This window comes from Besnoitia besnoiti, chromosome II (genome assembly GCF_002563875.1).
Source record: "Besnoitia besnoiti strain Bb-Ger1 chromosome II, whole genome shotgun sequence".
NCBI classification, from domain to species: Eukaryota; Apicomplexa; class Conoidasida; order Eucoccidiorida; family Sarcocystidae; genus Besnoitia; species Besnoitia besnoiti.
Genome location: NC_042357.1, coordinates 4705610 through 4721901, shown reverse-complemented (window position 1 = coordinate 4721901; position 16292 = coordinate 4705610). Strand labels below are relative to the sequence as shown.

At 56.9% G+C, this 16292-nt stretch overlaps 2 protein-coding genes and 2 non-coding genes across 4 annotated transcripts; 3 read left to right on the top strand and 1 right to left on the bottom strand.

Annotated features, from left to right (window-relative positions):
• Nucleotides 1-1875: 1875 nt before the first annotated feature.
• On the top strand, nt 1876-5725 carry BESB_040150 (uncharacterized protein; the record flags this gene model as incomplete). The annotated part of the gene is made up of 3 exons (XM_029362601.1): nt 1876-3747; nt 3955-5209; nt 5613-5725. The coding sequence occupies 3 exons, from the start codon at nt 1876-1878 to the stop codon at nt 5723-5725; spliced, it is 3240 nt and encodes a 1079-aa protein (XP_029221566.1).
• Nucleotides 5726-8507: 2782 nt separating this feature from the next.
• BESB_040140 (RuvB family 1 protein) lies at nt 8508-13208 on the top strand (the record flags this gene model as incomplete). Its single annotated transcript, XM_029362600.1, has 9 exons — nt 8508-8814; nt 9417-9597; nt 9850-9932; nt 10289-10429; nt 10955-11115; nt 11808-11963; nt 12322-12414; nt 12600-12704; nt 12948-13208. 9 exons carry the CDS (start codon nt 8508-8510, stop codon nt 13206-13208), a joined length of 1488 nt encoding a protein of 495 aa, XP_029221565.1.
• On the top strand, nt 11583-11655 carry BESB_041410. Its single transcript has one exon. It is a non-coding gene; the product is annotated as a tRNA-Lys (tRNA).
• Nucleotides 13209-15422: 2214 nt separating the features above from the next.
• BESB_041180 lies at nt 15423-15494 on the bottom strand. Its single transcript has one exon. It is a non-coding gene; the product is annotated as a tRNA-Ala (tRNA).
• Between the last annotated feature and the right edge of the window lie 798 nt (nt 15495-16292).

Below are 16292 nucleotides of genomic sequence, written 5' to 3'. Positions count from 1 at the left end.
GCTGTTGCGGGGGTCCTTTACCGCGGGTGCCGCATATCTCAGGGGCAAGTGTTTTTTCTAGCAGGGGCCGGTGTTTCGCCAGCAACGCAGAGCGCAGATTGTGGCGCAGGAGCCACCGCACACGAAAAAAGGGGGTTCCGCATAGAGGTGAAAGGGGCAACGCAGGCGAACCAGCGCCCGTCACCGGTAAAGGATGGTGGCTCTCCTGTGAGCTGCTTGCCACACTGTTTCTCAAGTTGCCAGTCATACCCCGATTCATGAGGCACTGGCCATCTACACTAGTTGAGCGCCGACTGCCTTTCGTAGGCAAACACTGGTGTGTTTTGAACAGCAGGCGGAGAGCCTCGCAGAGCTACGCGAATTAAAACCTGCCCAAAGCGAACCAACCGGCAGCGCTGGCACGCTTTGGCTGCGGGGACGGAGCCCGGCATCACGGGCGAGCAATATGAAGAAGCAGCTTATAAAACGTGTATTCGTGCCTCCGTTTTCTAGTTGCCGGCAGTTTGTGCACTTTTATAGCGGCACTATGGTGCTTCCTGAGCTCGTACCTCGCACTGTCGTCGGTGCTCCTTAGTTGTTATTCTTAGCAAGGAGATGCTCGACGCCGTCCGTAAGCTGGAGTTTCTGGTGGGAAGCCGGTTTAGGCCGGTACGCGAGAATTTCAGCGGTATACTCGCGTACTTCGTGTTGCTCACCGTAACCGTCTCGCTGTTCGATTTGCCCATAGTGGCGGCTCAACGCACAAAAAGAGACTTCCCCAATCGATCGTCGACTATTCTGGTAATGCGCGGGTCCCATCTACAGTAAACGCAGTTGAAGCCGGTTCTCTTTCCCCCGGCCGGACCCCTCTCCCACGCGGCGCTGTACTGTCTCGGCGCTGCTGCCTCACACTGGCTGCTGCTACAGGAGACAGCGGATCTGTCGGACAGTACTCTGCATCTCTGCTCAAGGAGACGGCGGCGAAGTGTCAAGGGATCTGTGAGTCCCTCAAACGCGAACGTTGGGGGCGTAGAATGCTCAGGTATTCCCAAGCTGGCGGCCCGGGGAGGTAAAAGCGGAAGGAGGTCGGGTGCCGGCAGGCGCCGCTCGCTCCGGGACTCATTTGCTGTTCACCACCAACCCGTCAAAAGAGCTTGGTTGTCTGCCGAAGCCACAAGTGACGGTTCGGGCCGACGGCAGGGTAACCCGAGACCAGCTCGGCGCGCCGTCTCATTTCGCCCGATGCGCGTCGTGTGCGGTGGGTTTCCGAGTATGCCTCGTGCCGGTCTGTCTCGAGGACGACAAGGAGGTTGTGCGGTCTATTGAAGGCCGAGCTTCGAGCAAAATATGTTTGCAGGGTTTCAATGCGCCACCCTCATGTTTCGTCCGCATCCGTCCTCGACATCCTTTCCTCGAAGCTTTCCAAACCACACCTGTGGCTGCTCGCAGGCGTCTTGCGCATGCATCACGGCTATGCATGAGGAATGCTCGACCAGCCAAAGCCTGGAGATCGAACGCAACGGAGCTGCAAGGGTTAAGTGGCGAGCCATTATTCTTCTGTGATATGATGTGGTCTTTTCGAAGGGCTGTGAAGGAAGCGGCCGAGTAAGCGTGCCGCCGATGCAACATGGGTGGTGGGTGTCCGTTTCGCTTCGGGCGCCGGAACAAGGTCAACGCGGTGCCCAGTATCGCACCACGGCTACCTCGCGCCTCCCTCCGCCGGAGAAATTGTCGTTTCCCAGCGCCGTTATTCGATTGTGTCTTTTTCTTGAAGCTGACGTCTCTCCCTTTGCCTCTTCAGCGGCCGCGTGTAGTGCGCAGAGGGGCTTGAGTTTTGCAGCCGCCGCTGCAGTTGGTGCCCAATACCAAGACAAGGTACTTTGCCTTCGTATAAATATGCAGGGACGTCGTTCTCCCTCGAGCGGCTCGGGGGCTGCGAAGCCACGAGGAAACTCTAGAGGAAGCCGCGCGTCGCGGAGCGGGCGCGTGTCTGCGAGCGCCGCCCACTCTAGCTCCGAAGGGCGTACCGGTGGAAAAAAGACAAAGAGTTGGCTGCTTGACGATGAAGCCGGTCAGGATCTAGCTGCTTTTTCTGCGGGTAGGGTTGCGCCGCCCTCTCCAGAGGAAGGGCTTTCGCCGATACGCGCCCCTGACCCGTGTAGTTATTCCATTCACCAGTGCCCCCCCTTCAGCCCTTCCGATGGTCTGTTAACCGTTGCCGGCAACGACCAGGCATCTTCGCCTAGCCTTGCGCTTTCCTTCTCGTCCTCTTTGTCTCCGAGGAGCTTCGTTGCCAGCCCGCCACCTCCTCTCCACGCCTTTCCGGACGGGGCGTCCGGCTCGGCTGGCGGAGTTCCTCCTCTGCCGATCGCTCTACCAGAAGCCGCCACGTTTTGTGCGGTTTCAGACGCGCCGGATGTCAATGGCGGCAGCACAGTCGCGGACGCTCTAAGGGTGCCCGCCAGCAGGGGGGACGCGAGCTCAGGTGACGCGCCTTCGCGCGCCGCCAGCTCGACAGGCTCGAGCGCAACCGCGCAGGCGGCAGACGAAGGCGACGCAGGCGGGGCTCGAAAGAGAGAAGGCCTCCAGCGCAAGAGGCTTCGCAGGATTGTGGACGATGGTAGCAGTGGGGAGGAAGAGACCTGCGATGCACCCGCAGCGACTGAAGAAGCGCCAGAGAGTGCACCATCCTCCACGTGGGCAGGGGCGGCGGAGGCGCAGCTGCGCCTCGATAATGTGGCCTCGTGCCTCGCCTCCGGAGCGAAATCTGCACTCCCGCCTGGCGCTGCGGCGTGTCGTCCGCAGGATGCACCGGTTGCTTCGCCACCGCCGATTCAGGGAGTTCTGCCGCGACCCGTTCACGTGTTCGCAGGCGGGGGTAGTGGGCTTCAGAGGCCCGTAGCTTCATCGGCCGCGGGGGGGTGCGTAGGGGCCGGCTTGAACGGCCGCGGCGGGTCGCCGCTTCCTGCAGGCATGATGCCGAGTGACATGCTGCAAAGCGTGCTGCCCGCGCCGGGCACAGGTCGGGGCCGTGGGCACGTCGGACCGTCCTCGCTGTTGCGGAGCTCGTGGCGAGGGCTGCAGCCGGAGACTGCGAATGGCAGGGGGCGAGCGTCTGTCCGCTTCACTCCGAATATAGGCCGAGCCACGGCCTCCTCCTCTGGAGCGGCTGAGCGATCCACGCGAGGTCTCGACTCTAAATGCGGCGAGAAACCGAGAGCTGGAGTCGCGGCTTCAGGAAGCCTTGGTGACCGTCACGAGACCGCGGACAAGTTTGCGTGGACGGGTATGATCGTGAGCAGCCAACAACGACAAGAGAATAGCCTGCGGGCGAAGAAGGGCTCAGCTGAAGGACAGGGGTCGAGGGACAGCCGCACAAAGTCTCCCGCGAGTGCTGCTGCCCGAGGGAGTGCCTCGGCCTCCGCGCAAGCCGGCGGGACGGCTGCGTCGACCGTCGCGGGCGGAGACACGTCTGGAGCTGCGGGCCTCGCTTCGGAGGCTCCTGGCAGGAAGAGCCAAGTCCCGGTGGAAAAGGATGCCGAGGCAAAGAGCTGCATTCTTGGAGGGCGTGCACCCGATTTCGCGCCGGCGGGCATCAAGCGCGACGAGCGGAGCGACGACGACGAGCCTGAGACAGATTCCGACGCAGTTTTTGACAGCAAAACTGGATGGAAACGCGAATTCGGCGACGAGCTGGTTGGGGGGACGCACACGCGTGAGCCGGACGGTGCGTATCTCCCGATGTCCCTACCCCTGAAGAAAAGAAAGGTAAAGGTCGCCAGGCCGCAACACGCTCTCTAGAGGATAGCGAAAGGGCGGGAGTTTTTATCCGTTGGGTTCAGTGCCGAAGAAAGACGTTTTGGGGGGCGCACATTGCAGTCGGCTGCTAGCAACTCGCCTTTGCTGCGCATGTGCCTGTGTTTGCCAGTAGATTGATTCTGGGCCTTTGAATCTGCTCTCTTGGTGTCTTCTCAGAAGCAGTTTCCTCGTCCATCCCCTGCCGCAGCACTGATGGCAGCAGACGCCTCTGCTCACTTCCAGGATAACCTGGACTCCTCGGCGGCCCCCGGCTTCGCGTCGTTTCTGCTTCTTCAACTCCCGCGGTGCTTGCCGCCGCTCGACAAAGAAGCTATGAGGAGAGAGCAACTGCGGCACGATGCGTCTCAGCAGGCAGATTCAGGCTCAGCTCCAGGCACCGGCGCGGCGAACAGCCACGGGTCGTCTGGCGTGTTGCCTCGGGGGGCCGCGCCAGCTGCTGAAGAGCCTGTCACGCTCAAGGAACTTCCCGAAGGCGCGCTGGGGCGCCTGCTGATTCATAAAAGCGGCCGCGTGGTGTGGCACTTAGGCGGAGACCCGGAATCGGCGGACATGACGAGCAAGCGGCGAATGAGACAACGGAGGGACTTCCCCGTGTGCCCGTGGGAAGTGAATCCTGCTCAGGGAACGCAGAGGAGACAGAGGGAAAAGAGACCAAAGGGAACAGGTCACCAATCCACCGAGACCCAACGGAACCATTCGCGAGGACAGAACGCGGGTCACGAGGAGGACGGCGCGGAAATGACAGGTGCGCAGGCGGCAGACGCAATCAAGCGCAACGGCAAACGAAGCCGAGCGCCGAAGCCGGAAGTTAGTAGCACTCTGGAGGGCGATGGCCGCAGACGTCTCCGCCGCGGAAGCACAGAGGGTAAGAGCGACGCCGATGAGAACGAGGCAGACGAGAGGTTGCGACGAGGAGGGAGCGATTGCGGCTCCGCAAGCGAAGGCGCTGCGCAGCAAGCGAAAGGAAGCAGAAGACTCCGGCGGGTTGACAGCAGTGACAGTGAGGACGGGGAGGAACGGCACGCGGGTGAACGGCGAATAGACGCGGACGGGACCAGCGGAAAAGGTCTGGCATATTCTGAATGCGAGAAGAGGGAAAAATGCAAGTTAAAACAGGAGGTACAGGCTGGAGATACTCCGCGGAGGACATGCCACGGGCTTTTTTCTGAAGCAGACAGACGAAGGCATACTGAGGGCGCAGTTCAGGATCGTCGCTCCTCAGACGCCGCGCAACAATCGACGACCGGACGCTTACAAAAGAGGCAGGAAAGAGGGAAGACGAATGCGCAGGCAGGATCGGAGCAAGAAGCCAATGACGGCTACTGCTTCAAGATCGATGCCGGATGTGACTGCATTTTCAAGCAGGAGTGCGGTGTCATGTTCAGAGACAACAAGGAGTTCGTTTTTCTAGGTAAGGAGACCTCGCGCAGACGGGACCCTCTAGTCCGTTTGCAGGACATGCGCGAATGGCGTCTGTTCCTCGTGTCACTGTGGGTAGCCCACTCCGCAGGATGCTCGTGCAAGAAGGCAGCATCCACGCACGCCTCAGACATGGCGGGCCGCCCTAACAAGACATCAGCTGTGCGAGTTTCCAAGCGCCTTAGCACTCCACTGGCAAGCACGTATCGCGAGCCGCAGTCGAGTGGTCAGCGGTCGTTTACAGACGGGCGTGCGGCGAGTCGCGTCCTGCGCGTTTCATGCATGTGGCCCGTTGCGGGTTGCCACGGGTACGCTGAGGGGGCCGGCGACGGCGGCGCAAACGCAGTGCATGTCTCGACTCTTGTTTTGAGTGGCTGTTCTACGTTTGCTTGCAGGCAGCTGTCCTCGTCGGTTCGTTGTCGCCCCACATATCGAGCAGTTGCTTCATGCTTCGGCGGCCGCACGAGCTACGGCCGCGGGGGGAAAGGACCCGACGGCTGGGCCGTAGAATGCGAGACGAGCGCGCGGCCGCTGCACGTGCGTCGTCTCCTCATTCACCCGTTGGTGGAGCCGCGGGTTACGCGATTCAAATTTGCCAAACGAAAGGCACTTCGACGATGTGTGCATTGCGCGTTATTGGCGCCTTCGGAGGGGTGTGAGGCCCAGAGGGACGTCATCTTGGCTCTCCTGTTCATTCGTCTTTGTGCGCAAGATCCCCAGCAGTGCCCTGCCAGCGAGCGCCGGAGCCTCGTGAACTGGCACTCGCATCTGTGGAATGCGCTGGCAAACGGGAAGTGGGCAACACCGCAGTGGGGATACCCTGGGAGGTGGTACGGGACGATTCACTTTGTCAAATTCACACTCGCTGGTCGGCGTCTGCTGACGTCTGCACCAAGCCGAGGGGCGGAAGCGGCACGAATTCCTTCTTTCTGACGCCCGCGCGCCCACTCACCACCAGGGAGAAGCGTCGTAGGGGCTGAGTCCAGCCCGTCACAAAAGCCGGCGTTCTTGTTGTATGCCCTCGTGCCCGAAGCGCGCCAGCGGCCTGCGGGAGGACGGAGTCTTTCTGTAACGTTTGCCGCTTACTCGGTAAGCATTCCACAGCGTTGCTTATGGATTGCTGTGTTCGTATTCGTATGACGCCCCTTGGCGCGTGTGTGGATGAAGTAATTGGGACTGGCGCGCAGCGTCCTTAGCGCGGTTCCTGGCCAGATTCTATGTGTGCGTGCCGTGGCAGCTAAGTGGAGTAGACCGTTGTTCATGGGCCAGTGCCATGTGGATTTCGCATTCATTTCCCCCCCGTGAGGTCAAATTTCGCGGAAGTTGGGCTGCAGAGATCCTGAGCGCGTGCAGAGAAGTTTGTTCAGGTCTTGAGGCGCGTGCGTACCCTATAGGCTCACGCATCTGTCCTGAAAATGGCCCACAGGGCCGAGAAAGCTTTCACTGCAGGGCCTTTCATGCGTGGTTGTGAGCACGCATATCGTTCAGGTCGACAGGCAGTCGCTTTCCACGTGTGGTCTCAGCAATGTACGCCGGCCAAAAGCATGTCACACTGTTATTCTTACCCGCTCTGGAACGTACAGGGCAGACTTGGGCGCCTATTGCCTGCTTTTTCGGCAATCCACTGTACCAGCTTTTTTCTGCTTGTCTAGTCAATCCAGCGCGCCAGGGGAGAGCCACACAAACTCGGCGGTAGCAGTGGATACAAGCGCGCAGTTTTGTGAAAGCAGTTGGCCTGAGCGACGACAACGCAGGTGCGAGGGACCCGAAACGATCCCTATCGCTTTAAGTACCCATGGCGTAGTTGCAAAATCCACATCACACCGGCATGCGGACCCGGGAGACGGCAGTATAGTGTCGCGAATGAAGTTGCTCGACGCCAGGTGTCATTGTCTTCCTCTGGAAGTCGGAATAGGATACGCACAAGATTCTGTTCGTCTTCCGATCAAGGAACGTTTTGGGGGTGCTGTTCTTTAGTGGGCGGCGCCACCCGTACATGGATGAGTAAAGCAGCTGACCACATTGAGATCTGCTACTGCATGCCGGTGATGGGGCATTCAGTGGTAAGCGGCGACATCTATTTTCGGAACTCGCTGTAGGCTGCCTAGCAAAACGCGAGTCGTCCATACGCAAAACAGTGACTTGTAGCGCCTGAGCCACAGAAAATTTCCTTTGCTCGCAGACTGACACGTACTATGGCGTGGTTCCCTGACGTCGCTCAAACTAGGGGGAAACTGCAGAAGTCACCATACCGTGGCAGATCTGTGCCTGAGAGCGCCTCTCATCCTTCGCGTCCAGAGAGCCACGGGCAAGGCTGATAAACGCAGGATGTCTCGCGGCTCGTATGGCATTCCGAAGTTGACACGGCATAGCACCTGCTTTGCTGAATCAGACAACGGTAGCCAAAGTACCAAACTGCAGCGCATTCAGCCTGCATGCGACGCAGCCCACGGAGGCTCCCCGGAAAAGTCCCAGTCTCACGGTAACGGCCCCTCCTGCTGCTGGAAGTTTGAAACATACGTGCTCCTTCCCCATGAAGGTGTCAGTGAGCTCGCGTTCTTGGGTTGATGTCGATGAAGAGCTGCTAGAGTCTGATCAACAGGCGTATCTCCATTTTACTTCACAGAATGGTGAGCCGTTGCCTTTTCCATGCCGCCTGGGCTTCAATTCCAACAACCCTGAGTTGCTCATCGGCGCCTTGATACTCTGCGCCTGCGATCCTGCCGTTCTCGGATGCCTACGGGTTGTTGCTCATCTCGTACTGCAGCGCGCCAGGCGGAGACGTGGGCGACCATGATTTTTCTGTGATAGAGGTCGGTCGCCGATACTATTTTTTTTTCGGTGGATAACGCCAGCGCTTTTTTTATCCACCTGCGTGTGCCGTGCTGCGAGTGCCTCGCTTCGCTGCAACATGCAGGACCGTCTCCTTTCTATGTCGCGCTGCCCTGCATGCACAGCTTTTTTAACGAGCAACTTCGCCCTTTCTTGTTCGGTTTTTGCCGCGGCATCTACAGAGCTCAAACAGCCTTCCTGGTCTCAGAAAAACCTCGTTCAGGTATCGCTTTGGAGGCGGAAGGACAGTGAAGCCGCTCTCTTCGGTGTGGGGGCCCGCCGACTCTGTTTTCCCGTTCTACCGCGTCTGGGGCGCCTTTGCACTGCTGGGCACACGAATTTTCTCCGCGTAGGGTAGACCGCCTCTGTGACCCTGTTTGGCGACCGTGGTGTCGTCTTTGTCTTGGGCAGTTCGCCGCCTCTTTCCTTCGTTCTCTTGCACCTTTCCTTCAGCCGCGATGACGCAGCCTCTTTCAGAGATCCAAGGGGCTGCAGCCGCAGCTCCTGCCGCGAGCTCGGCGGCTTCCTCGTCGCCCGCCCCCGCAGAATCTTCCTCGAATCCTGCAGGAATTCGCGTCCAAGCAGGCACTGGGGGGCTCTCTCTTCAGCAGCAACAGCGCCTGGCTGCTCACAGCCACATCAAAAGTTTGGGGCTGCATGCCGACGGGACAGCCATGAAAACCGGCGGCGGCATGGTCGGCCAAGAGAAGGCCCGCGAAGCTGCTGGACTCGTCGTTGACCTTATCAAAGCAAAGAAACTTGCAGGTGCGTCTCCTCTGCATCCTGCTCTTACACACTGGAGCCACTGGCGGATACTGTGCGTGCAGGCTAGAAACGCGTCTGCTTGTTTTTTCGCACATGCAACGCTTTCGTCGACTGAGAGTGAGTGTGGAGCGCGCTCGCGCAATCTTTGTGGTGCCTGCGCGCCTCCGTGCCCTGTTGGACAGCTCAGTGCCAGTGCCGCAGCTCACTGCAAGTCCTGTTACTCGGCTAGCTCGCATGCCTTCACTGATCCCCAGCGTGTACACCGGTGCCGCGACTTCTCGCCAAGCGGTCTTTCTTTTTTGTTGATGCCTCGGCTCGCTTTTGCCTCACTATTATTCGAACCTAGTGCTCCATCGAAACCCTCTCTTTCTGCCCCTGGCCATGCCGTCCCTGAACTACGAAGGGGCACTGCCTGCGACCCGCGGCCGCGAGCCACCGCGTACGCGTATTCACATATATATATATATATATTTATGTATAGGTATACATACATAATGCGTATGCGTGCGCGGCTGGATTCGAATCCTTGCATGTGATGCTTATCTGAGCATGGCACACTGCAGCTGTGATTCGCGATCTCTTCGGTCTGCTCTTTCCCGCAGGGCAAGCTTTGCTCTTCGCCGGCCCCGTTGGCAGCGGGAAAACCGCCCTGGCTATGGCGATTGCTGCCAGTCTAGGTCCCGAAGTGCCCTTCGTGCCTCTCCCCTCTTCCTCGGTCTACAGCAGCGAGGTGAAAAAAACGGAGGTTCTCCTCGAGGCTTGCCGAAAGGCCATCGCCCTCAGGTGCGATCCCCGCCCCGTTAGAAAACGGGCTTCTCAAATCGTGTGAAGAAGTACATTGAAGCGGACATGCTGCTCCGCTGAGGTCGCGGAGATGGGTCGCTCACGGCGGGAACTTTCCAAAGACTCGTGGGGTCCGGACATGCGCGCTCAGTCCACGCAACGTGACATTCGTGGGCTCGCAGCGTCCGCCGGTATTCGTGCTGTGCGTCATGACCCGGCGTTTTGTCCCCCGGTGCTAATTGATGCATGCAGAATCCACGAGGTGAAGGAGGTGTACGAGGGAGAAGTCCTCGAAATCGCGGCAGAAGAGACTGAAAATCCCCATGGAGGATTCGGTAAGGTGGTCAGGCGCCGCGATGCACGCCTCTGAGCATTTGAGGCTGCGCCTGACTTTCTTCGAGAGGAAGTGGGCACTCACTTCTTTTTAGCATGTTTTCATCAAACCCACTTAGTGGGTCGTAGCCGCCACCCGCGCGGAAAGACTTCTGAACGCGCGGGATTTCCCCTGGCTCTCTCGCTCAGTTTGTCTGGACGCCTGACAATCGATATGTAGCGAAAAAACTCTTCCCTCGAGACTGTCCGCAGCGCGTTCGTCACTGCATTTCCATCCCAGCGATCATATGTTTCTCAAGCATCGACTGATACCTCATTCCGCGCGACATCTTGTGTAAGTATTTGTTTTTTATATCAGCTAAGTGCTTGAGCGCGGTGATCATGACCTTGAAGACCGTGCGGGGGACAAAGACCCTCCGTCTGGCGCCCCAGATTCACGACGCTATTCAGAAGGAGAAAGTCAAGCTGGGAGACGTCATTTACATCGAGGCAAATACAGGTAAACATATTCAAAAACACCCCTGCCTGCTGTATGGAGCGCGGTGTCGCTTGGGATTCCAGGTCGTAGGGGCTCAATGCGGCTTTGCAAGGTTCCCAGCTGGAATGTATGCATGTTTAGACCTGCGCCTGCAGCCACAGGGTCAGCAGCCAGGCAGGCACTCCTCAGGCGCGTGTTCGTGCACTGAGGTTTTCGTTTCGATTTTTCGAGCTTCGCTGGTTGCGGTGGCATCAGCGAAAAAAAATATTGATGAGTGTCTCTTGGGGGTGACGGCATGCGACACGGATTCAAGGCTAATTGAGACAACGCGCTGGCACGTGCCCAGGGCAGCCGACCCAACGCACCCTCTGCCTGCTGGACGCAACCTTAGAAGGGCCAGTTTCTATTTATCGCGTCACGCATGCATTCTCGGTGAACATGTTTAAAAAGGAGGAGCCTCTGTCAGCCCTGTACTGACAAGCTGCACTGGGGGGTGTCTCGCGCGTCAGGCTGTCTCCGTCCTTGTTGCGTTTTTCATGGCTCCAGGCGCAGTGAAACGCGTGGGACGGAGCGACGCCTACTCGACTGAATTTGATCTCGAAGTGGAAGAGTACGTGCCGGTTCCTAAGGGCGAGGTCCACAAGAGGAAAGAAGTCGTCCAGGTCGTCACGCTGCACGATCTCGACATCGCCAACGCCAAGCCTCAGGTACGATGGGCGTGGAACAAATAGAAGAACCCCCAAGCACGCGGGATATCTCCGAAGTCAACCGCGAGAAAAGAAACGGGTTTGTGCGCGGGACTTAAAAGTTGTGGGCAGCTCGTTGTTCATTGTAAAGAAAGACAACGGCCAAACTGCATTTGCTATGGAGTTGCCCACACCGTTCGCCTGGCGAGCAACCCGGCCGTGAGCTGTGCGGCGGCACGGTATGAGAGATCAGAGAGAATACTGAAGGCGCTCTTCATGCCGTTTCCCCCCCCACACCGCAACTGGGGACCCCGTAGTAAGGGCTGCCCTAGAGGCAGGTTCGCGTACAGGCGACGTGGCGCGACAGGCGCGGCTTGAGGATACGCGTCTAACCCGCTTTTTCCGGGGTGTGGAAGCAGGCTGTGTTGCGTGTCGAGGGGGCAGATACTCCGGACCACACCTCGGGAGAGTTTGTCAAATAGGGTCTTGCCGATGTAGCTCAGTCGGTAGAGCGCGAGGCTCTTAACCTCGTGGTCGCGGGTTCGAGCCCCGTCGTCGGCTGTGTTCGGGTCGCTACGTTTGAGTGAGAGGAGGTGAAGCGAACCCTTTTTCGGGGGAAGCGCCGCGTGATTCTCACCGAGAAAGGTGAAGATCCTCGCTTCCCGAATCGTTTAATTCGAATCGCGCTCTGTTTCTCTCGTCTGTTTCCTCAGGGTGGGACCGACATCATCTCCGTTATGGGGCAGTTCCTGAAGCCGCGAAAGACAGAAATCACCGAGAAGCTCCGGAGCGAGATCAACAAAACAGTAAACAAGTATATCGACCAAGGAATCGCAGAGCTCCTTCCAGGAGTCCTCTTCCTGGATGAGGTATGACCAGGCTCTTTGCCAAAGCAGCGCCAATAGCACGTCCGAAGAGCTTTCTCCTGGACGTGCTTGATCTCAGCCATATTGTCCTTCTCATACATATGTATATAAATATATATATTCATGTTCCAGAACGCAACGTTTTATGTTTTAGTGTAGTCGTTGCTGATTTGCCAATACGTAGTATCGCCTGCGCATGTATATGGCGCTAGTCGTCGCGCGCGTCCGCCAGGTGAAAGAGCAGGGTGTCGGTCTCGCTATCGTGGTTTCCTTTCGGGAAGTTTTCCGTGCACGAGGAACTTCTTCCGGGTGGGCAATCCAGTTTTTCCTGTTGTTTGTGTTTTCTGTTTCTTTGCCTCAGGTCCACATGCTGGATATTGAGTGTTTCACGTTCCTGAACCGCATCCTCGAGTCTCCCCTGAGCCCGATCATCATCTTCGCCACCAACAGAGGAGTGAGCAGTTTTCCGTTCAGGCAGCGTCGACTGCCAGACACTGCCGTCGGCGCCTGATTCTCCACTTTCTTCGTTTTCTGCCTGCTTAGAGGATGCGTGCTTACGTTGATATCTTATCTGCGCTGACTGAACGGCTGTGTCGGCGGCAATTCTACCTCGCGTCTTTCGATGCTTGCCTGATGCAGGTGTGCACTGTGCGTGGCACGGAGGCGATCGAGCCCCACGGCATGCCAGTCGATCTCTTAGACCGCCTGCTGATTGTGAAAACCGTCCCCTACACGATTGCGGAGGTAAGGGCGTCTGGCACTTTCAACGATGAAAGCCACGTGCTTGTTCGACGTTGGGAAATATCTGCTATTACGAGGCGGAGCTGCGTTCGTCCTCAGTCCGTGGCGCAAGCCTGCAACACTTCTACATAGTACGGCAGGCTGCACAGCGTTCTCTTTTGTCTGGCTTCTCTGTCTCCAGTTGTCCCTTGCCGGTTCTTCACGCAGCTGTCACTCGTCCGTGCCTGGTCGGTTTGATATGAGCAGGTGATCCAAGTGCTGAAGATTCGCTCGCAGGTGGAAAACATTCGCCTGTCGAATGAAGCTCTGGAGCTCCTCGGCGAAGTGGGCAGCCACACGTCTCTGCGTTACGCACTGCAGCTCCTCGAGCCCGCGCGAATTCTCGCAGAGGTCGAGGGCTACGAAGTTGTCGAAAGAAAACACATCGAAGACGTAGATGCGCTCTTCTTGGATTGCAAATCGTCTGCCCAGAGATGCGCAGAAATGCGGGACGTCCTTGTTAGCTGAGTCGGCTACTAACATTCTCATCGAGTGCCAAGCGTCTGGCGGCGCACTCGCTCCGGCTGAGCATGTCACATATGGATTCTTGATCTTGTAGGGATGCGGAGAGCAGGAAGGACGAGAAGAAAGAGAGAAAGAAAACCTGGAAGGTCTCCCGACTCCACCAAGATGAGAAGATTCTTGGTTTGGCTGGCTCGACGCTTAGCACGTAGAAAAGCCGACGGGGGGAGGCGTAAATGATCAGAGGGAAAACCCTCGCTTTGTGCGAGGCAGCAGATCGTCCGCAGGCCCTTGGTGAAGAGCCGTTGATTCAAACATGAAGGAGAACAAAGAAAATGCAACAATGTATCAGAGAGGCTACGTCGGCGGGGCACGCTTCTCACTGCATGGGTCACACTTTCGGCATCGCCACCTCCAGGGTGTTGTTTTTTACTTTCAACGATAGACGCTCGCGCGACACACGGAGTTTCCTGCGTGTAGTATCACATGGGGAACATGGGTCTTGTCGCTACGCGACTAAATTATCCGTTATGCAGGCAGGGAGTTGAGCGTTTTTACAGAGCGCTTCGAGCCGTCTCTTGCATCTGCAGTGTCGGTGTGTCGTCGGTTCCAGCGCGCTACCGACTGCATTTCTGTCTTCTGTTTTGTCCAAGGCTCAACTGCGTCAAACTACGTTGTTCCGTTTGTGTCGATGAAGTGCACTTTTCTCTTCATTTTCGTTTGCTGTCTAGCACTCGGTTCTCGTCTCGATCTTCCTAGTGCCGCACACTACTGGGCACTGCTCGTGCGCCGTCCGCCTCTATTTCTCTGTTTAGAACTCGATACGTTGCGGCCTGATATCTCTCACCTGGTAAGCTCGAGAAAAACAACTATCTCTGCATTTCTTGAACCGCTCTGCTCTCCTCTTCGTAAGAGGAGCAGATGGAGACACGTCGCTACTCAGAACTCGTTCCGGCGAAGGGGCAGCACGGACGGAAACGAAAGCAAAAATGAGCGGTGCGTATGTGCGACAAAAGGTGATCTTTGCTGCTACCGAGCCATATTTCTTCTTTAATCTTGTATTATGAACGTTGGCACCTGCTTGAGACAAACTGCGCAGTGATTTACCATCCTGCGTAGCGAGTTACCATCCTGCGTAGCGAGCAATAGCAATATCGTAATCAGAGCTATCAGCCCTGTCTCTCTGTGTTAGACATGTGATTGTTCTCCTTTGGTAGCCAAATCGTGAGAGAAACTCGAAAAAGGCACAAGGAACCGTGCTAGGGGCCGTAAAGGACTGCGCACGAGCAGTGCCCAGTAGTGTGCGGCACTAGGAAGATCGAGACGAGAACCGAATGCTAGACAGCAAACGAAAATGAAAAGAAGTGTGCACTTCATCGACACAAACAGAACAACGGAGTTCGCCTGAAACACCGTCGCACACCGAATATCAGCTCCAGCAACGGATCCAGCAGCCTTCGGCGTATTTGCCCCGCTTCGAATGTGGCCTACTTTCCGAGGTGTTCTCCGTGGGCGAGAGACAATGCCAAGAATAAGCGAAGGAGAAGAACAGAGCAAAACCTTCAGGAAGGATCAAAATTATTTTAATTTCTTTCGTTTCTTCAGTAAATCTTATAGAGCCAGTAATACTCATAGTGTATAAATAAAATGGAGGACAATATCCCTCGGGTTCATCCTATAGATTTTGTACTGGTGTATATCGCGCTGCACCATGCTTACAACCACACTTAGGTGGCAGAGGTAGAATTCTGCGAGTACGTGCGTAAGGAAGGGCACTCATAGGAAGCGTATCACGAATTCACTTCGTAGAAGACGAAAAAATGGGTCTCTTCTTTAGTGTGACAGTGCCTTCGTAAGCGCTCGCATGGGGCTGGCGGCGAAACCCGCTGGTTCGCTTTTCAACACATAGGAAAAGGTGCCTTGGCCCCCCAGGCAGCCTCTTCTCCGCAAAAGCTGCCGTCAGAAAATGGTCAGAATTGTGCAGTTTCTCTCCGGTGCAGCCATGTCCGCAAGCCCCGTCAATCGCGCGCCGGCAGACTCGAGGGTGGACGTCGTAGAGCGACGGGGGAACATCAGAGCGGTAGACCGAGGCCTCGGCACTCATCCGACGGCATATCAGGTCACTGGCCTCACTCCGCATTTTCAGAAGACTTCACTCGTAGAAAAGCAGGTTATCACTACTAAAAAGAGTCAAAGGCGAAACACAAACATATGGAAAGTTGGACGGACCGGGGATCGATCCCGGGACCTCCTGAATGCAAATCAGGCGTGATACCACTACACCATCCGCCCGACGTCTCCGTGTCGAGATGCGAACGAATTCCGCAAAAACAGAAAACGAAGCTGTAAGACTTTCCCTTTATATTCCGAAAACGTCCCTTATTGACCGTACCGTTTCGATACTTGGTATTTAGTTGTAGTTGTCAACTGGGGGATCAGTGCGGCAGCTGCTACGACGGAAGCGCGTCAGGCTCTAGTGTAGGCTCTAGACGGTGCTGCTGTCGAACCCCAAAAGTTAACGATATTTGTATGGCTGTGCTCGCTAAGCCTTCGTTTCCCGCCCCAACTGTGGCGAAATTTGTGATCTGAAACGAAGCAAGGCAATGGAACCTTTCAGCCGCTTTAGGACGGAGACATGCATGAGAGGAACTTCGTAGTCGAGCTGGACTGCGAGGGTGACTTGACAGTAAGTTCCAAAAATGGAGGCGTCAATAGAGCTCAAGCGGACCGGTGTCCGGTGGAGGTTGTGCAATCTCTCTCAGCAATCCTTCTGTCTCTATCTCGCATCTTTGTGTGGGGATCGCCGGTGGTGCCTGCGTAGGCACGCTGCTTCACGGGCGACCTGCTAATATTGGAGATCGCACCGAGCGGTGCATAATCTCTGTGTCTGCACTGGCGTGCCAACCGGTGTTGACCTCTCCTCTGTATTCTTCTCTTGAGGACCCAAATACAGCCAAGCTGTAAACGCAAGCAGCGCGCGACAGCTGGTGCTACAGCGTCGCAGATGCTCAGATCTGCACATTTGTCTAGTACCCGCCGCGAATGGGAGGTGCACCCCAACTACTCAGAGTTTGTCAATTGTTAGCAACA